The 18,802-nt window shown below is 40.8% G+C and overlaps 1 protein-coding gene across 1 annotated transcript in view; it reads left to right on the top strand.

The window, feature by feature from the left end:
* The window catches only part of commd10 (COMM domain containing 10), a 77,557-nt gene extending 59,026 nt beyond the window's left edge, over positions 1 to 18,531 (top strand). Inside the window, exons 6-7 of the mRNA XM_050052024.1 lie at positions 17,552 to 17,611; positions 17,960 to 18,531. Coding sequence (XP_049907981.1) covers positions 17,552 to 17,611; positions 17,960 to 17,998 — 99 coding nt within the window. The 3' untranslated portion in view covers positions 17,999 to 18,531. The remainder of the gene's footprint in view (positions 1 to 17,551; positions 17,612 to 17,959) is intronic.
* The last annotated feature ends 271 nt before the right edge of the window (positions 18,532 to 18,802 follow it).

Here is an 18,802-nt window from a genome sequence, read left to right as displayed (position 1 = left end):
AATAAAACACTCCTAACATGTATCTCACAGATAACCTATATCTCACTGGTAAGCTATGACATATCGTAACATGGTTTAGATTCCTAAATATATATTCACCTCGTCGCTAGATACTCCTGAAAACCTTGAAAAACTCTGCTGTCTGCGCAAGGCTTTTTGTCCTACGAGGCCACCGTCACTTACCCAACGGGAGGGGTGAGTGAATGAGCACGAGTGAGCGCTGCAATCTAGAATTTGGCCGCTGATGTCACTGTTACTCACCATTTTTACACACTGAGGCTTTAAAGATAAAAGTAAGTCAATGGGAAAAAATCTTTTGGGGCTGCAGGGCATCACATGACATATCCAGCAGTTGTAATTCCACTGGTTGCAAAGCCCACTTGCAAAGCGCCGTTCTGCAACGTTCTAAAAACCTGCCGGTTCACACCAATGCAACTAGATGAGACAGTGTATCATCTCTATGCAACAACTATCTGTACTTCCGTTTTGATTTCCAGATTTTCAGGCTTGTTTTGTGGCTGAATATAATTTGTAACCTCCTAAAATATGAATGACAAAAGTGATAGTGAGATACTGGCTACAGTTGCATTTGTAGTAGTGATGAAATGGCGAGAAACACAAACAAATCGAGCATCAGATGGACTGTATTTATAATAAATACGCCAAAATAATATGACTAACCAGCTCCAATTAATCAGTCAATGAGAATGTGTGTGTGGGAACATACACCGAGCAGCAGCTGCGACTCACTGTCTGACACCGGCACACCATGAGGATGGAAACAGAGGGCTTGGCGGGCATGATTGGCTGTTGAAACAGGTGATGTGCTTTACGTTCTAAAACCAGCCGCCGGCAATTTGAGCAGCTGAGTTGCAGGTGACACCATCAGCCGGGGGTCGAGCTCAGACGGCCAGTTCACTGCTGCAACTTTTCTCTGCAACGTTCTAACATGATTTTGTCTCGTCGAGAATCTTTGGTCTGAACTGGACTCAAATGTGTATGCACACACAACACCTACAAATGTGTGTGTGTGTGTGTGTGTGTGTGTGATTATTGTTTGTGTTGTTGGTTGTGTGAGCCTTTGTTGCATGCTTGTGCATACACATGCCGATGATTGTACAGTACATATGCAGCGTTTTGTGTGTGTCCCAGTGTGTTTTCAGGAACTCATCCTGTCAGGCCTGGAACCTGCTGCCTCCTCTCACCCCCTGTCTCCACACTTAACAAAGCAAAAGCCCGGTTTGTTTATTGTTTTGCCTGCCTTGTTTTTCTTTTGATTGTTGTCAAAGTTCCCACTCTCTCCCAATGGGTAGCAGCGTACACTCCACTCCTCTATGCTATTATTTATTCCCTGTGGTTTTCAGAGTTTAGATAGAATGAGAGCGTTATCAAACGGCACAAACAAAGTTAAGAGGGATAAAATATTTAGACTGATGGAAAGTACGAGGCCTGTTTATCCCCAAGTGTTTTCTCCAAAACATAGAAATTAGGAAGACTGAGTGACATGTTGGCCCCATCACATGTATTTTGCAGGCCCCTGACTGTACAGGAAGGGTTTTCCATCATGTCATGTCTTGACAGAGGTTTGGAAAATAACTTCACTTCTTCTCTTCTCTTCTCTTCTCTTCTCTTCTCTTCTCTTCTCTTCTCTTCTCTTCTCTTCTCTTCGTCATATATTTTGGAGAATGGGGATGTGTCTGTGTGTGTTTGTGTGGGCCTGCATGTGTGCGTGCATATCTGCTTGTGCTCATTTCTGTTATAAATACCAGAGGTGATTGACAGTTTCCAGTGTTTGGGTTTGACAGCTCTTATTTGTTGTAGTCGACAGGCTTTTTAGTGAATGGCTGACGTTTTGAGGTTCCGTGTCTGTCACTGTGCGATGGCTACAGGGCACTGCTGTGGATGTGGATACCAGTTCACGGTGCCTCCCTTTCAGCATCAATGCACAGTGCATATGTGGCTTCTACAGGCTGTGTTTTTCTCAACAGCTCCGGGCTGAAGGGTCATGGGAAGATTAAACATGGTTGTTTTCTGAACTATTGATTTTTTTATCGTTGTTGTTGACTGGCACATTACAGTTTTGTGTAAAGCTGCTGGCTGCTGAATAATTCCAAGAAACTGACACTTAAAAGGAACTGATATATTGTGGACTGGTATAGTTGATTGAAAGAATATCTAAAGCCTTGTTCACTGAGCTTAGGGCGCATGTTATTGTTCAGTGGTACATTTTATCATCCAAATGTTACACGCCTAAAACATCAATTGTAAACACTGGCTCTCTGAACAAAAATCAAGGGTTTGAGACTCTCCATAATGCTAATCATATCTGGGATAACCACCATGAAGGAGGCAGAGGAAAGTAGTTTCTTCACTGCCTGGAGCTTCCACAGTCAACAAAGAGTCCCATTTTGGAGTAAGAGTCACTCTCTCTTGATTGGAAATCTCTGGCTGTTGCTACTTCTCTCTCCACCTTCACTTACAGTTTAATGCTGCAAGTTGAGTCCTGTTTTCTGGAGGGTTGCAAAGCAGTCTGGGAATTGACAAAACAGTCTCACCCTAAGCCCCATTTAGTTTTTATATTGCTTTTTATTGGATCTTTTTAGTTTGCTAGGTAGGTTGTCATGGAAATGTAGATTTTAATTTTTCCAATTTCATTTCTTCTACAGTATGATTGGGTTGATTGGACCTTCATGTAAGATTGTTTGGTCACTTGTACCAAATTGTAGGAAATCACAAGTAATATAGATGAAATCAAGAAATAATGTTCCTTTATTTTTGTGCTTAAGGCTGCTTTCAGACCTAGAGTTGTCTTGCTTTGGTCCTAATCAGGGATTAATTTTGTCACAAAGTTGCATAATTGCCTAGAGTTGGTTCGTGTTCTCACGGCAGCATTTACAAGCGGACCAGATAAAATGCCTTGTGCGAGAAAGCTGCTCTTGATTGGTCAGAATTTCCATGCGGGAAAAATCCAGGAAGTAAACAAAACGTTGAGGAAGAGTACACTTGCTAGATAAATGTGACACTTTCTAACGTCACAATGGAGGGACCACTATGCAGGTTGATTTAAGCGCTGCTCATCGTGGACTATATTGCTGTCATTGTTCATTTTAGTCAAACCATACAGTTTGAAAACGAGGCGCGGCTCCAACTAGGAAACAATGTTTTGATGCATTTGATGTGCTGAATGTGAATATTAAGGCAGTACAGGAGGAGGTGCACATTAATAATCCTCCAGGACTGTAACATGCTCATGTTTAACCCAAACAATGTGTCATGTGACTGCAGTTGGTTCGGATCGAGGTCGGAACACATTCTCACCACAAACAAACTGCACCAGAGTTCATTTGTTACTAGACTGAGACCACCTCTACAAGAAGGTCTCGCTCCGGTTGTTTTGGTGCTCACCTGAGTGTGATTGCTGTGTTCACACCTGCCCAAACGAACTGCACATAGGGGGCAAACGACCTTGAGTTCAATTTAACCGAACCAAACAGGGCCGGTGTGAAATCAGCCTAAGTGTCTCAGTTTGCTCAGTGGCATACAGAAGTTTATACATACTCATTTTTTTCACCAAGATAATCTTCACAAATGAACACCACTTTTATGATTTTTTAAGCGTAAATGCTATTGCCAGAAGTTAAAAACTAACCTTAGGCTATAAACGTACTACACCATGGTCACATGACTTCAATATCACCACCTCAATGAAGCTGTAAAGCCGTGTTCGGCACGATGACATTCTGTGTTTATTAGGAACTCACTAGCCGCCTTATTTAAGATACATGAAAGCTTCGAAATTCAGGAGTGGGTTATTTTATGATGTATTTCATGTTATAGAACAGTGTAACAGCCAGTGAACCAGGTGAGAGTGGGCTCAGTCGCACAACTCTGGAAACAGTTCAGGTAAAATAACAGTCTTCACTGGTCAAAATGTAGGTTCTGTACACAGAAGGTCTATCAGTGAAGGCAAACAAATCAAATAGGGATGAGGCAGAGGCAATTAACAGGCTAAATAAAAAACAAAACAAAGAGAAGGACACAGGGAAACAAAAGGCTGGAACACTGGACACACAAGGAGCTCAGGCGAACTGGCACTGAGAGAAAACAAGACACTCTAAATACTCTGGTGAGGGGAAGGATAACGATACACAGGTGAGTATAATCAGGGTGGGACAGACAACCAGACACAGGTGAAGTCATCAAAAGGGAGGGAAAACACACAGGGGCAGGAAGTGACGTGAACTGAAACGAGAGATGTGAGTTTCAAATTAAAACAGGAAACAACATGTATGTATGAATGAAATAAAAAAAACACCTGTTGCGTGAATAACTGTGAAAGTAAGCTATGTTTTGTAAGATAAACCTCCTCCAGTAGTTTTGCTGTGTTCAAAGTCAAAGTTTTAAAGAAATACAAAGCTTACATGCATACAAATTAATCACAGTTTATACTAAAGTCCAGTCCAAATGCTAATAATCTGTACTGTGTATATGTACACACTTATAACAGCTAACTGGCTAAGGGAAAACTCAGCAGCATGCCTGAGTTTGAGAAATGCTGCTTCTAATAGATTATGTCATTTTGAGTGTTTTGGGGGTCAATAGTCACCAAACTGTAATTGCCTTGTTATGCCACCCTCTTCTTGTTTGTAAAACGTAGCTGGAGAACATATTAGATGTATGCTATATTGCATTTAATTTGATTAGTGTGCCATAATGAATAGAAAGCTATTAATTAAACCCAACACAATGCCTAGCCCAATTTAGTTTCTGTTATTCTCCTCAGATAACCCTTTGAACTGTCTCCAGTTCCCCCTCTGCGTTCCTCCTCCTCCTCCACAGTGACTCAGGTGGCTACACACTAGACAAACCCCCAACAGTGTTGACGAGGTACAGACAGATGGACAGAAACACTCACAACATAAAAGAGGAGGCAGCGCACCTGTAGCGCTGACGCAAACTCCAAAAATCTTTATTGAGACATTAAAAGACTGTGTTTTGACAGCACAGCTGCCTTTTTACCGACAGACAGCTATGCAGCTGAACAAATGACAAATGCATGCATCCTCGAGCATACCAAACATACTCTTAATATACAAGAGAAGTGTGCTCACATTTCCTTAATGTCTCAGGTAGTTCTTTTTACAGCAAAGCTACAGATGTGTGGTTTCTCATCGTTGTTTGCTCAAAGGGACAGTTTACCCCAGGATCATAAATTCATATTTTTCCTCTTGCCTGTAGTTTAATATATCAGTCTAGATTGTTTTGGTGTGAGCTGCCAAATGTTGGTGATGTTGGCCATAGAGATGTCTGCCTTCTCTCTAATATAAGGGTAGTACATGTGCTGTAACGGACTGTTTTGTTCAGGGGAATGAAAATATGGAATGGCTTGCATTACACATGGAAGAGGTAAAATTGTTTTTTAAAGCCCCTCTCCAAACAGGACATGTTTTGTTACATCATATCTGAGTATATGATCATTAATGAGAAACTGTCTTGGTCATTTTATGTTTTTCAGTCTCTGTGTGTGCTGTTTTTAGTAGTACTGCACTTTTTTAAAGCTCTATCAAATGTTTTACTGACTTTTTAGATGCAGTGTGGGTAGTTTTACTGTTGATTTCTTGTTTGCCTGTTTTCTTTGTGTTTTTGTTCCCTTTTGCCTTGAATTTTAATTACGTATTTGTTTTATATAATGATGTAATGTTTACTTGTGTGGACCCCAGGAAGAGTAGTTGCTACCTTTGTTGTTACTAATGAGGGTCCAAATAACAGAAAAAAATATGGCGCTTGGCATATGGTACTAAAAGCACACAAAAAAATACATTTAAAAAGCTCACAGCAGTGTCTCTTTCCAGAAATCATGGCCCGATTACTCAGGATAATCCACGAGCCTCCCGTCCGTCTGTGCAGTGATGCAGTTGGCGGGTGTAGTTTGGTGGAAACAAAATAGTTCCTATATGAAACTGCTCAACAACAAACAAACAAGCTTTGTGGATCATCTTGAGTAACCAGGGCATGATTTCTGGAAAGAGACATTGCCGTTGAGTTTTCAAATGTAATTTTTTGGTGCTTTGAGCACCACAAGCCGAGTGCCATCTGGTTTCATTATACTGGAGAGAAGGCATACATCTCTACGGACAATATCTCCAACACTCTGCAACTCACACCAAAACAATCTAGAGTGATAAATAGCACAGGTAAAAGGAAAATATGTATTATTGATTCTGGGGTGAACTGTTCCTTTAACTTGCCTCCACAAAACAAAGCAGTTATGCTGTGAAAACATTTTCATCTCACTTCATTTCTTTTCTAAAAAAAAAAAATAATGTTAGTGATGATGAGATGGCACTTTATTCCAGATAGCGGTAATTATCTGTTTGTTGAATATATTACCAGATGTCTCCATGCCACCGTTTTATTTGTGCTGTCACCTGCGTGCACGCCCAGTGACAGACAACACTCCTCATGTCTTCATAAAATAACCCCCACTGATCATCCTTCAGCAAGATGGCAGAATGCAGCTCAGACAGCCAGGGAAGCTTGTGAATGTGGGCTGGCACAAAGACAGAGAGGAGAACATGCAGACAGGTTGGCAGACATGCATGTATTGTAAGCTAACTGACAAACAGTAATGACACATAGATTGTGGTTGCTGTGAGCTAACAGAGAGACAGAGAAGCAGTCAAGCATGCGGACAAGTTGATAGACCAGATAGGAAGATGGACCAGCAGTCACTCAGCCATCAGGTTTTTGTAAAGATATGTGTACCCATGGCAACATGAGTGTAACAGGAAGGATTGTACTTTTTTTTGTTTTGATCAACGATGGTCGTAATATGTGATGAAGCCAAAAAAGCAAGCGTGCTTGTGTGTGTAAATTACAGTAGAGCATCCAGGAAGAGGAGTGCATTTGTTATGAGTGTGTTGAGGGATAAAGGGTTGCCAAAATCCGACAGCTCGGCCTCCTGTGCATGGCGCCTCTCTTTCTGCCTCTTTGTCTTTCACTGTCAAGATTTCTCCCTGTCAGGCAAAAGTCATCGACCAGGCAGCGGTGGAGAGGCTCCAATTGGACAAACTGTCAAAGAGCTCATAGTCACAGAAGACACATAATGTAGCAAAGTCACAGAGGACACATAATGTAACACATCCTCTTTCTGCAGTGTGCTTGAGCTGGCAAAATTACAGTAACCTTTTCTTTTGATGCGCATTTAATGCTGTGTCTGTGTCATATTGAAATCAGAAAAGCACAATGACACGTTTTTATTCTAAACTCACACTCAAACTTGTTCATATTTATTCATTTTTGTCGAGCAAGGATGAAGTGGAGCACATTTTATGCCTTTTCGGATGAAGTGCTTATTGTGGTAGCATAAATATTTTAATTTCAAATGCTGCCAAAATCTGTGGATTTAATGCATGTGTTGAAACATTTATGCCATTTGTGATGCCAAGTGGGATATATCAAAGCTTAAAAGAATGAACACACTTCACAAATTTTGTGTAATTACCATTAGAACATGGAGCTGTTCTGTTTTTTTGGGGTTTTTTTCACAGACATAATGTTTATTTTCTGCTAATTAAGACCTGGTGTGAATGAGGCATAATTTCTAGATAAGGTGACAAGCTCTTCATTGTCCACATAAGCACTTAGGTAGCACAGAGTAAAAACACTTGTCCACCACTGAAGTGACCTGGTTTAATTTCCCATCTGTTATGTTTCTGACATGGCCGGGTGCTCCAGCAAACAGTCACCAGTGTTGTCAGGGCAGGAATTTGATGAAAGTAATCCTGTCTTAGTCACTACACCAGTGAGCCGTTAACCAGCAGGCGTCCGGACACAGAGACACAACAATGCAGGTACATCTGACACAAAAAAGGTGAACTAAGTTCAAAATTTGCTGCAACACAACGTCTTCTAGCACTATATTGCTGTCATTGTTCATTTTAGTCAAACCATACAGTTTGAAAACGAGGCGTGGCTCCAACTAGAAAACAATGTTTTGATGCATTGGATGTGCTGAATGTGCATATTAAGGCAGCACAGGAGGAGGTGCACATTAATAATCCTCCAGGACTGTAACATGCTCATGTTTAACCCAAACAATGTGTCACGTGACTGCAGTTGGTTCAGATCGAGGTCGGAACACGTTCTCATCACAAACTGCACCAGAGTTCATTTGTCACAGGACCAAGACCACCTCTCCAAGAAGGTCTCGGTCCGGTTGTTTTGGTGTGCACCCGAGTGTCATTGCTATGTTTACACCTGCACAAATGAACCACACTTAGGAGGCAAACAGACTTCAGTTCAATTTAACCGAACCAAACAGGGCCGGTGTGAAAGCATCCTTAAAGCAACACACCAACACCATGCATTTTATTAATGCAGGGCTATTAACAATCTTAAAGAGGGAGTTTGCATCATCAAGTAAAAATTATAATCTGCTACATGCGTACAAACAAGTAAGCAAACCTTATTTATATGGGACTTTTCAGAGTAGAATTAAGAGTGTGCTTTAGAAGAAAAAAGACGAGAGGAAGACAAAAGAGGCGGTGAAGACAATATATAAAAACAGAATTATAAAAGCAGAATTAAATTTAAAAAAGGTGAAGAATAAAGAGAGAAAGAAATCAATAATGATGTTAATTAATGATGGTATAATAAGAAATAAATCATGTTATTGTGCCTTGTTCTGTGGAGCAGAGTCTTCAAATTATATGAGATATAAGACTTCTATAAGAGCATACATCAGAACAGTTTTTGAATTCCCAGTGCACACAGGGTGCTTTTCATTATGCTNAGAGAGAAAGAAATCAATAATGATGTTAATTAATGATGGTATAATAAGAAATACATCATGTTATTGTGCCTTGTTCTGTGGAGCAGAGTCTTCAAATGATATGAGATATAAGACTTCTATAAGAGCATACATCAGAACAGTTTTTGAATTCCCAGTGCACACAGGGTGCTTTTCATTATGCTAACTTATGCTTCCTTGCGTCCTCTCTTCTCTCTCAACCTGGGAATTGCTCCCCCTCCGCCATCATGGAGGATCTTTCAATCCCTTAAGTGTACCTCAAGGACACAAGGAGCAAGGAAGCTTCTGGAGGAGCTTAGAGTGAGGAAACGCAGGTGTATCCTACCCGTCTCCTCCTCATGTCTCTTTCTTACGGGATACTAAAATGTGAGGAAGAGACACGAGTGAGGGAAGCGAGTAGACATATTAGCATAAAAACACCCGTACAGTACAACTCAGAAACTTCTCCACCTTTCTCCAAGACACACAAAAACTTTCACCCTTGTACACATGACATCTGACTGTACCGCAGAAGATTGATTGACACTTGTTGTCGACACTTGAGCCTGATTTGCTTCACTTCGAGTCTGTCTGGTATGGACTTAGCCATGCATATTTTAAGACTGCTTCACCCGACAGACAGTTTCACACTGACAGAGAGTGTTGTCCCATTTTTCTCTCCCTTTCTCTCTCTGTGAATTTATAGATGGCTTTGTTGTTATATTAAGTTTGAAGTTAAATTTCTGAGTATAAGACAAATTCTTTCTGTCAGTGAATTCTTTATAGTTTGATGTTTGAGATGGTTTTGGTTGTTTGTTACAATGAAAGCTCCTTTGGGTTATCACAATTGCTCATTCTTTTACTTAAGCTCTCATTCTCTGTCATGGTGTGTCTTCACTTTCTCCTTTTCTCTGCCTTTCACTTTGCCGCTCATTTCTCTCATATCTATTTCTCCCCTCCCCTCTTTGTTTTTGTCAATCTCCTTTCCTTGTCATCTTTTACTCCCTTTCCCTTCCCTTATTCCCTCCCCGCCTTTCTTTGAATTCCTTCCTTGATAAAAGCAGTTTCTATAAAGCACTCAGCAAAAAAAAAACAACTCACTGCTTTGACAAGTATTTCATATCCAAGCTGTTCTTCATTGCACTGAGGCAAATAATTGATGAAGAGTGCCTTTTTGCGTCCATCCAGCCCAATTCACACAGACTCCTTGTGGTATGAAAACACCACTGCTCGATGCCATACACATGTGGTCTTATATAAACTGACATTACTGACACCAGTAACCACTTGATGGGATAAAAGCACCGCTTGTTGAAGTTGTCATTTTTTTATCAATTGAGATACATTATTGGTTCACTCTGGCAATCTCTTAAAGCCTAAAATCATAAAATTGTTCTCCTCTTAACATCAGTGCAGCAGTTACAGGTTGCTGATAGATGACAGACACCAGATGAGTTTCTTTCTGAGCTTTAGGCAGAGTAGGCTGTTTTAGTTTTGCACCTATATTTTTAAAGGGATATTCCTGTTTATCCTCATGAGACCCGAACTTTAATTTCTCCTAGCTTTGTGGGATCAGTAGGACCTGATAAGTATAAAAAATGAAACATTGTCAATGATAATTAAGTCACAATGTCCTCAAACAAGACAACAATTAAGTCCCAGTGTCCTCAAATGAGCACTTCCTAATTAACAGTGTCTTAGCTTGTCACTGTTGCTAAAATTGGTCAAATTTGTTGCCATGATCAGGTTTTGGACCTTGTCCACTTTTGTGTCGCAATCAGCTGCAGACGGACTTGGCAGAGATGGCTGCCATCTTGTTTTTACATGGATTAGTGTATTGTGCTCTTACTACCACTAGATGGCACAAAAAAGTGTCCACAAATGAGGACAACAGGTCTGAGTTAACTTCAGTGAAGTATAAGGTCAAGTAAACCCAAAATGTGATGTCATCATGTGAGGACACAGGGTCTCAGGGGGATATTTATTATACTGCAACCTGGATTTTGTTTTGGTAGTGTTGGCCATTATTTCAGTTTCCCGTATCAGTGTGTTCAACTTTTTATATCTGGAAACAAATTAAAAAAACAGCCAATGGTGGTGCAGAGGAAAAGGAGGAAAGGTTAGGGCATTATTTAAGGTATACGTAACTGTAAACAATATCACCAGCGAAAATGAAAGTGAAAGTCAACCCCAGATTCACTCTCCTTTACTTTATTTGCATTTTTTTGGTGCTTTGTTTGTAATTGTGTACCTTCTTCTTTGATGCATGCTGTCATAGGTCTGGCACCTGCTTGCCACCTGACTTCACCTGCACACTGTGCCCAGGAATGTCCCAAAAATAGCAAAATGAAAAGAAAATACAGGCATAATGCAGGATGTCTGCAGATAAATACACTGCCACACACTTCCAGTGGGTCAGCAGTGTTGCTTAAGGGGGATTACTTTTGTATGAGTCTATACATTGCGCTTGTTTTTCGTTCTGTTAGCTGTGTTGTCACCATGAAATGTATTTAAGATGGATGATGCCTTTCTACTTCCTCCCACTATACAAAAATAAAGCCAAAATATCCTGGGAATGGGCATTGCCATCTTGCATCGCTGACATCATTTGGAGCCAGAGTCTACGCAGTAGCAATCGGGAAGGGGAACCGCTGTATTGAGGTTCCGCCTATACACCCATCTAACTCAGTTGAGAGCACCACCATTGATTGCGAGTGCACTGATTGGCAGACACAGCTGTCAATCATGACGCCACATCCCCATTTTATAGCACCATATAGCTAATTAAAACCAAACTTGTCATAAAAATGAACACTTGAACATACATCAGCTTGAGGAGAATTACCTAAAACGACAGAAACAATCTTTGGGAAAAATTTATTTGACATGTACTTTGATTTTATAGTTTTGACCATGTCCCATCCGCTAAGATGGAGGAGGTGGGCTCATGACCTATACTGCAGCCAACCACCAGGGGGTGATCAAGATGTTTTGGCTTCACTTTTCGCCCCCTTTTTTATACAGTCATCGGTTGTCACAGAAATGAACTTGATTAGTCCAATGTTATTATTATCGATAAAAATGAAGGCTCTGAAAATAATACTCAGGTTGCAATAAACCAAAATTTCCTTAGCATTGTGGTATCCCCAGTTTGAGTCTGAGGACTTATGCTGTAATCCATATAGTGCTTCGTTCACAAGTATCCCTCCCTGACTTTGTTGGCTCATCTGGGGAATTGTACAAGTAACCTTGTCGAAAGCTATTAGGCTTGTACCGAGAGCTGCAACAGATTATTCAGTTCCATCATTTCAGCAGTTATTGAAGGATTCGTTTGGAGAAATTTCCTTGATTCCTTTTGTCAGTTTATTTTCCATCTGTTAGTTTATTCTCTCTGCGTTGGCGCTCCCTTAGTGTGTAGCCTATATTGTAATACCATGCTTCCAACATGCAGTGCATATGGAACACCAGATGCAAGTGAATTTATGATTATCTTCATGGGTTAATCCTGTTTTCTGTACCCTGACACACAGGATTTTGGCACTGAGACAGATAAGATGTCTCTGTATATGTGTGTGCGTGTGTGTGTGTGTGTGTGCGTACTGGTAGTATAGTGCTGCGATGATGAGGATGATGCATCCTATCCCCATTAGTGTTAGCCTAGATCTGTCAGAGTCTTGTTGGGTTACTGCCTGGCAAAATCTCAACCCTGAGGAACAATGGGACGGGCCAAACACACACACACACACACACATGCACAGACAGACACACACACACACACACACAGACACATACGCCCTTGTGCATATGTTCCCAAGACAAAAACTGTTTCTCTGTTTCATACGCACATACCCGACAGTACCTGGAAATTCTCGTCAGAACACACACTGTCAATCTCACATCCACATAAGCACAAACACACTTTCATCCTCAACCCCTGTGTAACAGACAGGAAGAGTTACAGTCTGGTTTGTTGTCTTTATTGTACCTTAGTTTTGATCGACATCATATTTCACACGCTCAAACTGCATTTTTCGGGTGCCCCTCGTCTCACCTCTGTCAGACAATAACAGAGACAGCTCAGTTAGCTGACGACTGTTTATTTCTTTTTCCAACTCAGCTGCCGTTGTTAGTGTGACCCAAACACACTAAAGACCATCAACTCAAATAGCTGATTATGCAGCGCTGGTTTCTCCTCATTATAATATTGTTTGCCACAGTCGAGATCAATGGAGTGACTGAGTGGAAACTCAGATCAGTGCTGTTGGAAGCGCAGGGTGTGTTCATCATTCAACTGATTCGACTGCGTGCCCAATTTGTATTTCAAATCAAATCATTTCCTAACAACATCCTTGTTTACTCTGAGATATTGTTTATCACCTCGTAGAACTACTTTGATGTGCATCTTCTTTACATTGTATCTCGCTCGGTAACAACACTTTAATAAGTTGTTTTATTACCTGTCGTGCAGAGTCTGTCCTTGCAGCGCTCCCCCTGCCGAAGCTAAACTCAAGGCTGTCCTACATTCTCCTTGTGCCGTGGAGCTGCTGTGGTGTGGTGGCTTTGACGAGAGATAACAATTTCCCTCTGTGCTCTCCTTTATGGACTTTTAACGTTGCTTCGAATTAATATCTCTGTCATTAATTTGCAGTGACACTTGGCTTCCCTCCACCCACCCAACCAGCCAGCCAGTTAGATTCAAGCCCCAAAGCCCTATTTAGTCTCTAAGCACCAAACAGCAGAGTGGGAGAACTGTGGATTCACTGTACAATCAGACAACTCGTGTGGTTTTAGTGTCTTTCGGCACAGATTTCTGTCTTTTTGGTTCTTTTTTTGTGTCTTTCTATCAGCTTTTTTTTTTTCTTCTTCTTCTCCCGCCCTCCTAGTAGGTGCCAGGAGTTTGGTGCTATTATCAACATTCAGCGTGACGGCACTGAGTGCACTTTAGGTGGCTACAAGACTGCTGTTCTCCCTCTGTGTTATCCAGAAAGCATTTCACATATTACAGCTATTTTCTCAATGATGGGTGTTGATAAAGTGTCTCGCCATTACGCCCACTCATGGCGGTTGATTATTGTTCAGCTTTCGTTGGTGATGGGGTGATGATAATGATGATAGCAGCAGTCCAGTGATGGTTGCCCTCGCTTTCTTACGTTTTTCTGAGAAACCTCACTTCCCTTGATAGTTTGTAAAGCCAACAATCTTTCAGAGAGGAGAGAAAAACAGCAAAAGGCTCCCAGGTGAACGTCAGAGTGAGCATATAATGATACATTATGTGTATTGTCTTACACGAAATACTTATTCAAGAAGTGACTCAGCATGAAAACTGATCAGAATCAGAGTCAGATTTAACGGCCAAGCGAGTGTATACGTACAAGGAATTTGACTCTGTTTTTTGTGCTCTCAATGTATTTGGGATTTTTAGTGTAACAAGTTGCTTTATATACATGAAGGAGGTTGATATGACAGTGTATACGATGTGTACAGCATGCTTATATATTATTAAGGATGATATTAGAATGTTAAATAAGCATTAACAGAACAAATAAGGAGAGTATTTAGACTATGAAATATATAATTTACTGGTAAAGTGGATGCTTGGTGTTGTAGGGTTATTGAGGCCTGGTGTTATGGGTTCATCAAAGGGGAAGAAACTGATTTAGAGATGTCAGTTTTGGTTTGGTTGCTGTTTATAGCCTGATACCCATTACTGATAACTAACCGATAAACTTTTAAGAAAATAATAGAGCTAAAAATGAAAAATGATGTGAAATACAAGAGACCTTTCATTTTTGTCCAGTGCACCATTGACTCAGTGAGCTTTAGCACCACAATTCAAAGTGCTATCCATTTAGAGGTGGTGAAATTTGAATGTTTTGTGATACAAATGTTTTGCCTTTCTTTGGATTTTTTTTACTGACTTTGCTGACACACAGCCGGCTAGCTGCATTAGCATGGTGAAACATAGTGCCCACTGCCTACCCTCCATTCTCCACTGCTTCGCCAAAGTTAGCCTTGGCCTCTCTGCACTGCACACCACTCGGGTCTGGTGGGAGCTTACGTTGGCTAGCAGCGTAGCTCATTCCGGGATTACCACGAGTAACCCTGTACAGGTGGCGGGATGGTGTTGCTGTGGAAACATGGTGGCCAACCTCTAGTCTTACCCCAGCTGTTCCCAAGAGTAAGTGGTTGCTGCAAAACACCTTTAGCATTGTTGAACTATGTCAGCACCACTAGCCATGCAAACACTGCTAATGGTGCTAACAGTGCTAACAGTAGATGCCAATGCTAAATGGGGTTTGCGGTTCAAAATTGGGCCACTCAGGCTACTCACTAAGGCTATCTGGGAGAAGACTGGAAGGTTTCAAAGCAACGCTGTTGTGTCGGGACAGCATTACAAGTGGTAATCGCCAAATAAGCCGTGCCACTAGCTGACATTAGCTCCCACCAGACCTGGTTGGTGCACATTGCAGTCAGCCAAAGAGTAGTAAAATTAATCCATAGCCCAACATGCATTACCAGTCAAAAATATACACTTAAAAGAGGATTAACAGTTCACCGTTGACATTCCTAGTCTGGTTGTTTTTGCGTACGGTGTCCTGTAGCACCTGCCACAAGGGAAAAGTTTTCACAGGTTGTGTTCAGGGTGAGTCTGCAGTGATGTTACCTGCTTGTTTCTTGACTCTGGAGATGTTATGTCCTGTCTGGAAGAAAGGCTGGCACGAATGTTTTTTTTCTGCAGTTCTGACTGTCCTTTGTTGTCTGTTCCTGTCCTGTTTGGTGGCTGATCCAAACCATAGTGATTGATGTAGAGAGAACAGACGGGATTATTGTGGAGGAGAACTGAATCAGCTGCTCCTGAGGCAGGTTAAACTTCCTGAGCTGGCGTAGGATGTACTTCCTCTGCTGGGCCTTATTTCAGATTTAACAAACTAAAAAAATACTGAATTATAAAATACTGAGAGTATTGAAGCAGTCTTCACAAATCTTAATTACATATCCCAGCTTTACAAGACTCAAGCTTCCTTATCCAATATTGTGGGGAAAAATTTTTATTAATATGGATTTAATTCCTGACTTTAAAATGGGCTCTATTTTCTCTTGTCTCTTTTCACTCTGTTGAAATACATCTTGCCATAAAGTTATATAATAACAGCAGATATATGGGGTTTTAAAATGCTGTAGTTCCATTTTCAAGGAAAGGGGAAAAGAAACAAAAGAAGAAAAGAAGGAACAACAAAAAGAACAGCTCATGTTTTTGCTCGATATCACATAAAAAAAAATCTAAAAACTTACAAATTATGGACATAATATTTTAAACTTTATTTTCAGTGCTTCTTATTTCCCCTCAATTATTCTAACTCAGAGTCGATGGAAAAATCCACATGAGGCACTTATTAGCTTATCTTTCTCCTTATATGCTAAATCTGTGGTTCTCAAGCAGGGGTCCATGGACCCCTGGGGTTCTTTGAGGAAAATGTTTTCATTTTTTTTTTTTTTTTAGTACAGAAGTGAGCCTGATGTGAGTAAAGGCTCGTTTATGCTCAATGTTAGATACGGAGATGGAGACGGATGGAGCCTTCTGTACGTACTCTGCATATTTGTGAATGTTTTCGGACAGCTTACGGATACAGACGAAACGGAGCAGATCATGGAGGCAGTGTAGCGTAGTTCAAGAAAGATACAACCAAAGGAGACAATGAAGAATCTTGAATAATGGTGGGAACCAATCGATGATATAGTGAAAAGAGTTCTCTGTCCACATGACAGGGTGTATATAATGGCTGCCGAGACCATCGCCATCTACAATGCTTCCTCCGTTTAAAAGTACAGTACGGAATTAAGACCTCTTCAATCATTGCCTCGTTTGTTGGTGTGGGAAACTTTTGACTCTGTCCTCGTGACGGAGTCCTCCTCCTGACGTTTACAATGTTTGACATGAACATATCTATCTATCCTCATATATAAAGGGCGTATAAAGGAGCCTTAAGAGCCATATTGACTATTCTGATCACAGGTTTTACTTCCTCCATGGTTATCTCCTCAACTGTAGTTGACAACTAAAGAATTGTGCTCTTAATCATATCTAGCAACCAAAATCTTTTTAATGGAGGTCTCTGGAGCCAGATCTTATCAAATGGGGGTCAAATGTGTATCAGTGTTGTGGACTTGAAAAAGGTTGAAACCATGAAAGGAACCACTGTGCTACATAAATCAGTCTGCTTTATCAGATGAACTAGACTGTGTGTGTTTAAAATATGTCATGATCAAGTGCAGGATAGTTTCCATCATTTTCCTAGTAGTGGGCCTAATTGTCTATATTACATCTGCATGCTTCGCAGTATGTCTGCATGTGTTCACTGCGATGTCAGCGATGGGAATTTATCATCATGCTGCATATAATACAGCCAATGTCTTTTTTAAAAATTAATCCAAACAGAATGGAGAGAGAGTGATGTGAGTTTGTGGACAGTGACTTTGCCTTCGGTGTATTTTTAAACACTCTGATGGATATGACTTAGAGGGTAGTACATACTGGCCAGAGAGCAGTAATAATTAATGAAGGTTTTTATAGAAAGCGCAAGAAAGCCGACTGAAGAAGTCTTGGTCATTATTCTTGTGCATATGCTCTTATTGCTGGTCTTTTATCCTCTGCTGTGTTGTTCTTGTTCTCCTCTGAACTTATTTTTCTTATTTGTTAGGCTGTGTCCTCGCCCTCACTCGTATGCATCTCTAACCCTACCTCTCTATCTCTCTCTGCAGGTTCAGGAAAATGTCTTTGCCGAGTTTAACCACAAGCAGCTGCTTGACTTCTACAACAAGGTCTGTTATTTGTGTGTGTGGGAGTGTGTGTGTGTGTGTGTAAGTGCATGTTCGTGTCCACTTTCATGTCACGGTGCATGTATACGTCTTTGTGTTTCAGCGCCCATCTTCTGTGATGCATTTTATCTTGATTGACAGACATTGCCTGACGAAATCCATCTGCCTGCCTGTCTCCCTCATACTTTGATACATTTTATGGCCTCTTTCTCTTTTTTCTTTCTCCTTCTGACTTTCTCTACCTTTTCATGTGTGTGTGTGTGTGTGTGTGTGTGTGTGTGTGTGTCTGTGTACCTCTTTTGTGTGCTTCTTTTTTCCAAACACTCAACCTTTTCTTCTTTTTTCTTCCAGCTTGAAGTCGTGCAAGGCCAGTTGGATTCCCTGACTTGATGCCTGGTGCTCTTTGTACATCCACAAACAACACACAAACACACACACATGCACAGTGTTTTTGCTGACAGCTATGCCAGCTGTTGGAGGCCTAGCAATTCTATTCTTGCTCTGATTTATTAGAGAAAAATGTCAGACTTTGAAAGAAGGATTTTCATTCCCCTTTGAGCTCCTTTTACGCAGGTTTATGCTCATAACTTGGAGAGGCCGGTGTGATAAATCTGATTGTACTTTGAATTTTTATGTCTTCATTAAGGAGATGGTGGGGAAAATTACCTTTGTCGACATAAAACGCACTGAAACACATTTCTTAGTCACATTTTCTACGTCCAGCAGTGAGCAACTTAATGTTTGATTGCCCTATGAATTAGTTGTAATAAGATGTCAAAATGTGCCAATACTCAGTGATCTTTAAAGTTCATTTGTACTGAAATTAAATGTTATTTTGAGTTGAAACAAAAGGATTTTGTAACTTGGAGAAGGAAGTAGTGTCCATGCCATTCTAATAAAATCTGAAGTGGAGGTGAAATTCATCCAAGCTGTTGTTATTTAGTGAAGGCTCATTATTTCTCATTAAGACCAACCTGGACTGCTGGTTCAACAGATGGGAGTTCTGGGAGGCACAGCGGACCTTTAGTGTGTGTGTGTGTGTGTGTGTGTGAGTGTGTTCATGTGTCTGTGTGTAAATGGGTGCATGAATATGTCCTTGTTCATGCATCTGTCCTTACTTGTGTCTGTGTGTGTGTGTGTGTGTGTGTGTGTGTGTGTGTTTGTGTGTTTGTGTGTATTTTCTCTCTTCCGCTC

Source organism: Epinephelus moara, chromosome 8 (genome assembly GCF_006386435.1).
Source record: "Epinephelus moara isolate mb chromosome 8, YSFRI_EMoa_1.0, whole genome shotgun sequence".
Lineage (NCBI taxonomy): Eukaryota > Metazoa > Chordata > Actinopteri > Perciformes > Serranidae > Epinephelus > Epinephelus moara.
This window is presented reverse-complemented; position numbering and strand designations above follow the sequence as displayed.